The 13,496-nt window shown below is 41.5% G+C and overlaps 1 protein-coding gene across 5 annotated transcripts in view; it reads left to right on the top strand.

The window, feature by feature from the left end:
• Positions 1 to 13,496, top strand: part of si:dkey-237h12.3 (teneurin-3) — a 259,967-nt gene that overhangs the window by 184,830 nt on the left and 61,641 nt on the right. For all 5 annotated transcript variants that reach the window (XM_054791150.1, XM_054791153.1, XM_054791151.1 and 2 more), the window contains one exon: positions 9,795 to 9,980. In XM_054791150.1, coding sequence (XP_054647125.1) covers positions 9,795 to 9,980 — 186 coding nt within the window. The remainder of the gene's footprint in view (positions 1 to 9,794; positions 9,981 to 13,496) is intronic.

Genomic DNA, 13,496 nt, shown 5'->3' on the forward strand with positions numbered 1-13,496 from the left:
GTAACAGCGCATGGAATCCATGACCCCTCCGGCGTTCAGTAATCTGTATGCCTAATGATGGTTGCAACAGTTGCTTGAGACCACAAGAGCGTCCCATCTGAGTTCATTTTCACTTCCATGGTGATGGCTTTTCTTTCCCTTGGTGAACTTTTGCTTGGAAGACATGCTTGGAAGTGTAAAAAGTGAACCGATGATATTTTCTTCCACGGTGTGGCTGAGCCGGCCAACGCTGTATTCTCCCACCCAGCCATGAGACACACACCCAAAACCAATAACCCCTCAAAATGTTTATGAAGAAAATTGCTTTAAAGGGATAGTTTGGATTTTTTGACATCAAGTTGTAAGCCATCCCCATCAGCAGTGTAGTGCATCAACAGTGACTTACACCACACTTGGTCCGGTGAGCCCAGTTCTGGTCGGATTTCGGTGATGAGAAACATAGTCCTGGTTAGTTGCTGGGGCTACTTAGGTAAAGAGTTTGGCTTCTCCACACAATATGCATTCGAAAGAGTAATACTTTTCCATGACAAAAATACCTGACAAAAATGCGCGCTGTCTGTTATTGTGTATGTGATGAAGATGCGTCCGCCACGAGCGTGGCAGCCATCTTGTTTACGTATGTGTTCCACAGCGGATGAAGATGCGAGGGTCACAGCCATCTCCATCACGCACACAATGGTCAGCCAATAGCGCGCATTCATACGTTGTCAGATAAAGTAAAGCCGAGCGATTTGTGAGGTCTGATTTTTTCAAGGAGGCATTTTTCTCATGCAAATGTATTACTCTTTCAAATTCATATTGTTTTGAAAAGCCAAACTCTTTACTTACGTAACCCCAATATTGTATTGTATGTACTTTATTTATCCCACAGCGGGGAAATTTACTAAATTTCCCCGCAATATCTAACCGGAACGCCGTTTCTCATCACCAAAATCCAACCAGAACTGTGCTCACCGGACCAATTGTGGGGTGAGTCACTGCTGATGGCGATGTTATACAAATCCATGTCAAAAAATCCGAACTATCCCTTTAAGCATAACGTTTTAATATCAGGAGAAAAATATTTAGTTAATTTGCCAACATAAGGCCAAAATATCACCAAAAATAAAGATTTTATGACAATAAAGTGGTAATATTACAAGGAAAATATATTTTTATTATATTGAAATTTTACAAAAATAAAGTTGTAAAATTATGGGGAAAAAGTATTTTATCAAGATATATAATATGTAATAATTATATAATAATTTTTTTTTGTTTTTGTACCAAATTTACTAAATGTTACAAACCCACAAACTTACAGACTATTACGAGAAAAACCTTGGAATATTATGGAAAAAAATCTTAATTTTACAAGAACATAAAAAGTCTGATCTTCCAGTTGCTAGTTCTCCAGTTAGTCTCATGTTTACAGACCAAAATTATGTTTTTAATTAATGTCTGATTAATTTAACCACGAAACGTCATAACACGGAAAGTCGCAAACCATGACATTTGTGGCACCCTCTATAGGTAGTGGTGAAAATGGTTTGGAACCTGCTAGCATACATGTAATACAGATATACTCAAAGTTTTATCATCATTAGACAAATGCTCATTGACTTACGGACAATTAGTTGCAAAGTCCCGCCTGTGTTTCTCAACCAAACTTGGTCAAATTGTACACACATGTGCTTGTCAGTCCCTGAAAGGCGGATGCCAAATTTTGTGTTGATTGAGTTAAATGCTCTAAAGTTACAGTGGGTGTTTTGTACAGCGCATCGAGCTGTGTGTTTCAAGTCAGTCCGACTTATGAGGGGTGAAACTTAAACAGCGCCACTACGTGATGCATACTGTATGTTAGTAAAACAATAGTACGAGCGCCACAGTGGAGGTGCATGTTTCACAAATGTTCACCCTGTTGTGTGCAGCGGATCGGCAGTAAAAAGTCACAACATGGGGTGTCTTCATTTTTTCATGTAACCACATAATAACTTGACAAACCCATATTATTATTGCTATATGAGCAAAAAAAGTAAAGCACCCAACATGCTCATGTAGATTAAGTTAAATTCATGTTTGACCCCTTACCCTTACAATTACTTTAATTCCACATGTTTTTGTATTGAGAATAATTCAATTTATTGGCACATCTAATCAAAGAATGTATTAAAAGTTGTAATCTGTGGGGCCTTTCATTCCATCCGCCAGCTAATTAACTCCTAATGTCGTTAATGTGGTGCTGTTCAGTGACACGTCCCCGCAAAAGTACCTCTGTTTCCTTTTTAAAGTCATGCAAATACGCAAATAATCGACCACAACATTAGCCTCCATTAACACTGCAGATTAGTCATTAATGACTGTTTTGACATCATTTAATCATATTGTGTTTACTTTGATACACAATCACTTCATTAACTAGATGACGCCATTTCAGTAGAAATTGCGTGTGAATGCTGAAGTAGAATGAATGTTGAAATAGCCCAGAAATGTGTTATTCACCCACTGAGGATTGAATCAGCAGCCATCATGTTGAGAGATGACCGCTCCATGACCAGAGACATGCCCCCATGCACACAATCCATCCATCTTCTGTGCCGCTTATCCTTGCGGTGTATGCTGGAGCCTATCCAAGCTGAGTTCGGGCAAGAGGCGCGATACAAGCTGGACTGGTCTGTGCACAGAATATTGCGTAAAAATATTACGTAATTACATTGAAAAATGCCACAAAAAATATTGAATTATGGAAAATGTGGGAATTTTTCTAAATGGCCTGAGAGATAGCCTACGTGTCCTGAGTGAGCTGAGTAAAAACGTCAGAATTGCAAATATTTGAAAGTAAAAATGTAGAATGAATGTTGCAGTTTATTAAATAAGTTGACCAATGTGAAGTTGAATGGGAACAGCGGGATCGGGGAGTGAACCAACCACAGTCGGTAACAACAGTTGATGTCATTAATTTTAAGAATAAGAACTAGATACAGCAATTTGTACAGCAAAGTGTATGAATGCTGAAGCTGAACTGAAATGTCCAAGAAATGTGTTGAAATCAATTCAGCAACTGAGGACTGAACCAGCTAACAATTGGTAGACCACCACTCTACGACCAGGGCCATGCCATTGTGCACAGACTAAGCAGAATGTTACATATAATGTTAAAAGCAAAAGAAATTTACGCAAACATGGGCACAGCATTGACACTGTTTATTCATTTTCAATGGGAAAAATGTCACATGAAATATTGAATATGGAAAATGTGGGATTTTACAGAAAAGTCCAGATAGATAGACTACATGTCCTGAGTGAGATGAGTAAAAACGGCAGAATTTGAAATGTTAGCATGTTGGCCACACAAGAGATCGGGAAGATCCGGGTTCAAGCATCTCTGTGTGGAGTTTGCATGTTCTCCCCGTGTGCGCGTGGGTTTTCTCCAAGTACTCCGATTTCCTCCCACATTGCAAAATCATGCATGTTAGGTTAATAGGCGACTCTAAATTGTCCATATTGTAGGTATGAATGTGAGAGTGAATGGTTGTTTGTCTATACTGTATGTGCCCTGCCATTGGCTGGCGGCCAGTCCAGGGTGTACCCCGCCACTCGTCCGAAGTTAGCTCGGATAGACTCCAACATACCCGCGACCCTAATGAGGATAAGTGGCATAGAAGATGGATGGATGGATGAATTTTAATTGAATGAGAACAACGGGATCGAGAATTGAACCAATAACAGTTTGGTTGGGAAAACCAGCACTCTGCCTGCTGAGTTATGTCACCCTGTAGAATGAGCAAAATATTACTGTAATGGGAAATGATTTAGCCTTCATTAACACTGCAGATTAGTCGTTACTGACTTATATCAATTAAACATACCATGTGTACATACTGTACAGTACAACCACTTCATTAATCATAACAATAACAACTAGATACAATTTCGGTAGAAATTGTGTGTGAAATCTGAAGCTGAACTGAAATGTCAAAGAAATGTGTTGAAACTATTCAGCAATTGAGGATTGAACCAGCAAACAGTTGGTAGACCACTGCTCTATGACCGGCGCCATGCCACCGTGCTCAGAATAGGCAGAATATTACATGTAATGTTGCATTTCCACCAGACGGAATGTTGAAATGTATACATAATTTAAATGATTACAGTGGGATCGAGGATCGAACCAGCGATAATCAAGTTGGGATACAACCGCTCCACCTCCTGGGCCATGTCACCCTGTAGAATAAGCACAATGTTACAGTAATGGAAACTGGAAAATGATCTTCTACCAATCTACCAAAGAAATGTGGGATGAGTTGGGGGACAAAAAAATTAGGCGGAATAAGAAGTAGAGGAATAAATAGAAAAATGGTGGAGAATTTGAATGAATGCTTCTCAGCAGTCCCATTTGAGCACCTAAAAAAAAAAAAAAACACAGTGACCAGGAAGTGTGAGCTTTAATCCTCAAATTTCACTCTGCAGTCATTAATCAGACGGACTTTTCAAATCATAATCATTTCTTCCCCTTAATGAATGTGAAAATGTGAACGTCTTTGAGCAGAATAGACGGCTAAATCAAATTATTCCTCACATCGCTTCTCCTTGCACAAGAACCCAAATAATTCATTTGTGATGTCCCGCTGATTGAAAGTCGGAATTTGCCGCCGCAGTGATGAATGCGGGCTCCACCGGCTCGTGTTTTTCACTCCGCTGACAGAGCTTTATGAATTCTTGCTGACAGGCTTTATGTTTACAACATCGATTAAATTAAGAGGAGAAAAAAAAAAAAAAAAAACGCTTCATTATGCCGTGTGGCGCTAAAGTCAAAGTAGGTGTTCTGAAAGTTGGAAGTGTGACACTTGTAGCGCCGGTTGCTGCTATAAAAGACGACATATGTTAACAACAAAGCGTTGGCACCCCACATTAATCTTACGGGACCCAACATATGTTCTTTCTCAAGGTGTCACCAAGGTATCTTATTATAAAATATGAGACGCAGATTTATTCTGAACCTTTCTCCCAAAAAGGCCACAATATTTCAGCCTTTTTATTTTTTTATTTTTTAAAGGGGGCAATCTTTGTGTCCCACCTGCTCACAGCCTCTTAATTTGTCACCAGCTTTGCATTCAAGGACTTGTCTTTGCGCACAGGTGGGGGGGGACATGTTGGTTCAGAGGCTAGCCCCTCCCATCTGTTATCTCATGCTGATTTATGTGCTAGCTATTCTATATGTATTTAAATACATCTCCCGGATCACCATGACAACGACGGACACTATTCTCTTGTGTGCTTCCCCATATAGCAACTTGAAATGAGCACATATTGCACGCAGATTGTTTCATCCATTCATTCATTTTCTATAACGCTCGGAGCCTATCCCAGCTGACTTTGGGCAAAAGGTGGGGTACACCCCGGACTGGTCACCAGTCAACCATTCACACTGCGTACTCACATTAGGCCAAGCGTGAGTATGCCCCTTAGTATGCCCCTTAGAGTTTCCAATAAACCGAAAATGCATGTGAGAGGAAGCGGAAATACCCAGAGAAAAACCAAGCACGCACAACGACCTCCTCTTTTTGACACTTCCCAAGGAATAAAAGATAGCACAACCACGTGAACAAAGATTTTCTCTCGTGTCTTCACTAAGAGAGAATCTCAGAACTGTCGATCGGCTTGTTGCGGCCCAAAAGCAAGTGGGTTGGTTAACCCAGCGGGGTGCGTGGGGAATTCCAAAGCTAGGCAATTAATGCTGTGGTTCTTCCGCAATTAAATAAACTTTAATTAACAAGCGTGCCACGATGATCGACCGCCCACAACCTCCAATGCAGCTGCGGACCGCAGCGTGTTCACAGCAGATAAACACTTTGGCACTAATGAAAAATTGATTACATGGATTCTTTGGGAAGGAGGAACCCTTTTAGAATCCAATGACTCCCCTCCAGAGGTGCTGTTAATATTCGACAGTGCGAGCGCCGCTTAATCGCAACCATCTCGGGTCTCTCATGTGAAGGAAAACTTTACTGAGAGAGAGTATGGTGCAGCTGGATTAGCGTGAACAAAAAGGACACACTTTGTTGAAGTTGTTGTAAGTTGAAGTGCGAAACTTTGCTGTTATACATTACTTGGAACCACTTCAACTTTAAGGACACACTCGACTATTGTCACACTTTATTCTCACACGAGCGCAGACGACACCTCATTGAGAGTTAGCCTTCGCCCGGTGCGCTGATTTATCGTCTTTATGAGATAACGCCGACTCATAACGGGCGCTTTGCTTTGCACGCACGCCGCGATGTAACATTTGTCAAAGTCCAGCCGACTTGGATGCATCACGCTCCTCACACCAGCCTGCCCACATGCCGCGCTCAACAAAACAAAGTGCTCTGCTGTGCAGTGTACACAAGGAAATTGCTATACATGAATCAGACATTATGAGACATACCAGTTATTTTTGTTTAGTTTCCGACCTTTTTGAGCTGTAAAAGAAGTGAAATAGCCGATACGATCGGTGGAAGAACAGAAGAGTGGGTCAAGCCGCAGTGCGTGAACACGGCCAATTCAGGACGATCACACAAATAAATGCATTAAATGTCAGATTGACATTTTTATCCCTGGTCTTTCACAAAAATGCAAATCTTGAACACGACCGACGGGCTTGTCTTATTAACTTGTAACATGCAACAAAGGCATACATATTACAGTGTGGAAACACAACAGAAGAAACAATGCAGAGAGCCTGACTATCAAATGAAAGTAGTCCCACAGGACTCCTTTGTATGTCCGCTGCTGCTGCCGCTGCTGTTTAAACGTAAATGTAGGGCTGCCCCTCCCTTCGTAGGGCCCCACGGTCGGTGGGGGGACCCATTTGGCGCAACAGTTGCATTTCCTGCAAATGTGCAAAGAAGAATGCGCATCGCTGCCGTGAGGTATTGTTGCCACAATGATTAGCAGCAATGTGTGAAAAGAAAGTGTGTGTTTGCTCCCAGCCCCTGATAGCTTTTTTTTATTCTGTTAATTTGATATTTTGCACTAAATATAATGTGTTAAACATTTTTTTTTCAAAAATATGCATCTAACTCAATGCAGGTTCACGTGAAATAGTACAAAAATAGCTTTAATGGGTCAGTTAGGTCCTAAATATGTCGTGACCACATCTGCCCGGGGGACCAAATGTGTTTTTTTTTCATGGGGCCCAGAATTCCTGGTGGTGCCCCTGTTCGTGATATTATTTTGTAGTGGGAGAGGGACTTCTGCTTGGTGGCACTGTCTATAGTCAGTCAGCATTATTAAAGACACAACAGAAATGATGTCTTTTTAGATAGTTACAGGGTTTCCCCGAGAATTTTTTGAAATTGTGGTGGTGGACTGCATGGGAGAGCGGACTGCTGCTGTCGCTGTGTCAAGCCGCCGCTGCTTTTTTTTATTATGACAAATTCATTTTGGATAACTTTTATTAACTTATTTATTTAAAAAAAAGCACAAAGCACATCTGCATTCAGTGTGCTCATTTGTTATTAAATACAGGTGCCATGTTTGAATAGAACACTTACAAAACTACTAAGAGGTGAACTAAATATTCTTTGGTGAACAACTCAACATCAGCTGGCGAGCTCCTGCTAGCTTACGAGCTACCTGCTGGAGACCCCTGTGATGGCATCACTATCTTAAAGCTGTACACACTGCATGTTTATGTCAAACAACTTAGACATACAGCTAGTGTTTTGAAGACAAGCCATAGTATTATAATGATAACAAGAGAGCAGGATTGTTAAGTTACACTTTAAAAAAGTGTGTTAGCATGTGAACGTGATCACCACTTGTAGCTTGCCCGTGGGACAAAAACAAGCTAGCTAGTGGCTGGCAAAGAGGCGGTGAGAGGCAGGCAAAATGCGTAAACAAAGATGCCACAAATGAGATTGAAACGTGAGTGATCACACAGCTGGCAGAAATAGCCTGTGACAAGCTGTCGATAATTGACTCCACATTTTACGGACTATTTTTCATTCTCATTTGCAAAAAATAAAAATAAAATAAAAAATGAAGCCGTGACGGTGCGTCACGATCAATTACATGCTGCGGAAACCCTGAATTACATTAAATGGAGCAACATTAAAATGACATACTGTTCTGTATGCCCACATACTGTTTTTAACACACACAAAAAAAAAAACATTTTAGCCACTCGCTTATATGATGAATGCCGTTTGGGAAGCTGAAATGCCAAAAATGGCGCAAAACTTGTGTTTGCGCTTCCAACACTTTGTGGATGTTTCCTAAAGCACTTACAGTATGTGTCCAACAGAGACACGTTACTTACTACAGTTTCCATTCACATTTTACCTATCAGAGGTGGGAGAAGGTCAGTCTTTTGCAAGTCTCAAGTAAGACTCAAGTCTTTAAACCCAAGTCTCGAGTCAAGTCTCAAATAAAGACGTGCAAGTCCAAGTACGGTCAAGTTCTAAGTCGTAGGCTTAAAATTTTCACTTCCTTACAAGTCATAAGCACTGTTAAGTGTACCAAAATAAAATACCATGACTGTGTAATTTGCGAATGCAAATGAAATTATCCTCTGCAGCATGTCGACGCATCCTGGTGTTAATCACTATTGTTTGTTCTTAAACCTGATTGGACGTTAATGTGGGAGGAAGCCGGAGTACCGGGAAAAAACCCACCCACGCACAGGGAGAACATGCAAACTCCTCACAGAGATGCTCCTGACTGCGTGGCCCACATGCTAACCACTCGGCCACCATGCGGCAATTTGGTGTTTAACGGTCTCGTTAGTTTATAGGGGCACATTTTACTCAACACATACTGAAAATCTCAAGTATTTTCAAGACTAAAGTCCAGCTCAAGTCCTGAGTCATTGATGTCCAAGTTGCAAGTCTTTGATGATATTGGCAAGTCGACTTCAAAGTCATCAAAATTGTGACTATCACTCACCTATGACATCACAATGAAGGGTTTCATAGGTGGTTGTGGTTTATGTGCGTAGTGTTTCTTTACAAGCTAAGCTCGCTGCAGGCCTGGCATGCATCTTACAGTCATGTTCTTGCTCTGTATGAGCAGGGAATCATCACACCGTGAGGGGCAAATGATTAGAAACACCTCTCATTTTGATCAGTCCATCAAAACTGATTATCCTTCTCTTTGTAAAGTCCGTTTTTCTCTAATAATTCTTTATTGAACCTCTTTAGATTGTGCAGGTGTACCTCTGGACTGAGGCACATGTACATGTGAAAGCCAACTGTGTTATTATCCTCATACTGTACGTATAAAAAGGCATTAGGCACTGGATCAGTGGTAACAGCCTTCATTCGGACGGTAAGGACAAGTCAAGTATCACATCTCCTATTCTTCTATTATGCCGTCCTCTTAGAAAAAGGCTTTACCTTAGATCCAACACATCTTCCGTGTTGCCACAATGCTGGGCACAGCAACCTTTTCAATGCATTCCTCCTCCTATCTGCCTTCTCCTGTGCACTGTTGTATTCATGCCGTTGTCTGTCCAGGAGATGTATTATTTCTACGGACATGTATTTTATTGATGTGTCCTTTTCATTTTGTATGCGCTTTGTGTGCTAAGATAATCCGGGATAGAATTCCTTCAGATATTGTGCATGAATGCTGGCATACAGGAAGACGTGAAATGTAAGGCTGGTGAATACATCACAGCATATCACATCGATCTGATTGGACGTGGACTAATTATGCAATTCCAGCACATCGCCAATAATGTTCACATCATTTACAAACCAGTCAGAATATTAGCATAATAAAAGTATCTAAACAATAAGAGCACATCCATGTCTCTCTTTGTGTACCAGAGGTGTGCGTGGTGGACTGCGGTCCTCACGGCTCATGCATCAGCGGCATGTGTCACTGCGAGGAAGGGTGGACGGGGCCAGAATGCGAGCAGAGGGACTGTCACCCACGCTGCATCGACCACGGAGTGTGTCGCGAGGGCAAGTGTGACTGCCACCAGGGCTGGACGGGCGAGCACTGCACCATCGGTGAGCACGGCACACCTACACACACTCTGTGACAGCAGGGTGCAGATTGCAGAGGAAATGGTGCCCTTACAAGGGCAACGCCGGCGCGTGAATGTCAGTGGGTTCTGAATTCATCACGCAGATTGGGTCTTTTTCCAGGTACACACCATCAGGACATAGCAGGTTCACAATCTAGTGAGAAATGATATTGCTGACATTTGATTGAGATATTAGTTTAATAAATTCTCAATTATTGTGGTTGTAGTGAACAACTGCACTACATCACGCTAAGGCAGGGGTCTCAAACTCAACTCAACTGGGGGCCGCTCGAAAGGTGCCGCAGGACATGCTGGGAACCAGCATCACTCCCGTTTTTTGGAGTGCTTCCTGCTTCCTAGCATGCTTTGCGGCACTTGTTTTTCAAAAAGTCACTGAGCATTAACGACATGGAACCATGATTGTAGTCAGTGTTCTGTCTCGTGACCCCCTCATTTCATAGTGTAACAAGCTCACTGTGAGTTCAGTGTTGGCTATTGCTTGCCCATGTGAAGAGCCTCTCCCTTTAAGCAAGCTAACTCCCCAAAGGGGCCGCACTTGCACTACGCTTCAAGGTCAAGCAGCGAGCCACAAAATACAGTTGGTGGTGAGTTTGAGACCCCTGTACTAAGGGCTGTTCTTAATAACGGGACTCAATCATGCAGTTAAATCAGGCAACCAGGACCTTGGAAACAGCCCTCATTAGATTGTGCAGATGTACCGAAGGTTTTGGTCAAGGAGTGTGAAACTTCTGCTGCATTCAAGACTGCTGGAAAGTATGAAACTTATGAGTTAGGACCTCTGGTGTTTCAGATCATTGTAAACAAAAAACATGGCTGCCAACTATGATTAACACAAAATAATCCACACTGTAATTCATCTGAGACACTGTTTATGTGCATCCATAGGTGCTGCTGTTTTGGTTAGCAACAGGATTCAAGAAATTAACTAATCATGTGTATAAACTGAGCTTTATCGTATTTGAGGAGGAAAAAGTTCAAATTTTTCTGCAGTCTCTAATCAGAATGTCCACTTTTTCACATGAGAAGCAACTTGTTATGGAAAAACCTTGCTTGTGAAAGCCTTTTCTAAAGAGGTCATATGAATTCAAAAGACTTTATTGTCCTTTCGTTGAAAGGAAATGTTGAAAGGAAACGTTTACAATGACTCACGTTGAATGGCTCATTTTTCTATCGATTGCACCTTTCCCACTCTTCAAGTCAGGTTCCCGTATTAGCGAGTCAAGGGCGGGTGGGGAGTGGGGGGGGGAAACGAGTCAAGGCCTCTTTGAAAAATCATTTTTATGAAATGGCGGCGCTTCAGTCACCATTAATGAGGATAATGACTTCTGAGAGACCGCTCCTCATTGACCTTTAACTACAACTATCCGCACACCTTCACCCCTGCCAGAGGTCTTCTGGTTAAACGCCGACGCCGGCTCAGGCCCCATTTCACCAAGGCCCACTTTCAGCTCTTCCGCCATGTCAGCGCATCACCTAGGAAACACAGACCTGCCACTCCAGGCTGTTGGAGCTTAATTATCTATTTACAAGCCAGCACGGATCCTTCTCCGAGGGAGTTTGCAGGTGGAGGGAGGTCACATTCCTGATTCTTTTAATCCTTCCCAATTCCAAACCAAACTGTGGACTGCCTGCTTCCTTCTGTGTGAAAGTCCCATCAGGAGACCAACTCCATGCTTGGCCCAGAATAGACAAGATTTCAACTTTTCCTGGAGCTGTTTGTCCTTAAAGTGTCTTTTAATCACATCACATGGCCATTGTAGGACTTCCTTGGCTGTTCTTTCCTAGCGTGAACGGAGATCCTGTTCTATAACGCAGCTTTAACCTATTGTCGCAATGCAGTTTGGGGCTGAAGACGAGAGACAAGAGTGGAGTTAGGGTAACTCAGGTATTCTCCAGGATGCACTCAGCATGGAGCCGCTTTGAGCCCACTGTTGTTTGCTAATGCGCTTGAAGCTGACAAGGCTTGTTTTTTTTTCTTGTAGTGAGATGAAAACAAAGAGGTTTGAATATAAAGAGAAACAGCGCTCTCGTTCCTTTGTGCTCACCCGTTAGCACTAATCAAAGCAGATGGAGAACGTTAATAATGAATATTTTAGCAAGTTTCAGACAAAGTCATTTAGGCGGCAAGTCCTCTAATGGACGGCACTGCGATTACGACCGCGGCATCTGTGATTCTTCCTAATCACTCGCCGCTTTAATTAACAGTTCGGTCCAACGCTGAACTCGCACACATGCTGAAAACCAAATGATGTGTGTGACTTTAAATCTGCTTTCCGTAAATTACCCATATTTTAACTTTCATCAAATGAAGAAAAATCGTCTTAATAATCATCTTGTGCAGGTAACAGTGGTGACAGTATCCATGCTTGAGCCCCCGCAATCTGCGAAGACAATGGTACAGTCGCCCCCGAGGACTCGGCAGATCCGACTGCCCATTTCCTTTATTTTCCCTTACAGTATTTTACCGAAAATGTCCCATATTTCAAATGCAAATGTTGACAGGTATGTTCATGATGCAAGGCAGGATGTTGCATTCTTACAAGGGTAACCTAAAAAATACACACGTCCACAAAACATTGTAGGGGGTATGGCATGTGCCAAGAAAGATTAGTTTACATGTGTCATTGTGAAAACTCAAAACCATCGGAAACGGCGGGCATTATCGCTATCGCTATTTTTACGGCTAATTCATATTTATCAATACTGCCACATAGGGCTGCAAATCACGATGGTTTTATTTAAGCCTCGGTTAATCTGAGGCTTGTTGTTTTGGTTAATTGAGTAATTGTTTAGGCCCCATAGACGGACTCAATCAATATGACCCAAGCACAAAGAGTTCATGGTTTGGTTTGCAACATAACAGAAAAGAGGCAAAAATGTTGATGACTGTTTTCCAAAGTCTGTTTTGCTAAAACAAAGACAATAGGTCTGCTTTCATAGATGACAAAAAATATTCACAACTGAGAGGCTGAAATCAGAGGATATTTACAAAAACAATTAATCGAGTACCAAAATAGTTTTCGATTTATTAGTTAAAAATGTCGTTTTTTACCTCAAATCCATTTTTGGAAAATTCCCATCCACATATTTTTTTTTTCTCCACCACACAAAATCAGATTTCTACCATTTGTATGTCCAGTTGACCTTTTTTTGAATTTTTGTTATATGACCTCGTAATGTTTGCCATTATGGAGGGAAGTGTTTTTAAAAAAAAATTTAAATTAATAACAAATATATGTATAATTGCGGAATATTAATTCCTAATTCATCTGTCAATTTGGAAACATAATATTTATTTTTAATTTCCCCCCCGTTTTTTTTTTTTTTATAATTTATCTGTATTCATTTGGAAAAAAGAATGTGATTATAAAAAAGAACAACAACAAAAAACACTTGTTCATGTGGACGCCGCCGTACAATAACTGTCTTTTCTGTGTTCTATCTTCCTTCCTATTTGTCTCTCCACTGTCCTCTTGGC

Source organism: Dunckerocampus dactyliophorus, chromosome 11, assembly GCF_027744805.1.
Source record: "Dunckerocampus dactyliophorus isolate RoL2022-P2 chromosome 11, RoL_Ddac_1.1, whole genome shotgun sequence".
Taxonomy (NCBI): Eukaryota; Metazoa; Chordata; class Actinopteri; order Syngnathiformes; family Syngnathidae; genus Dunckerocampus; species Dunckerocampus dactyliophorus.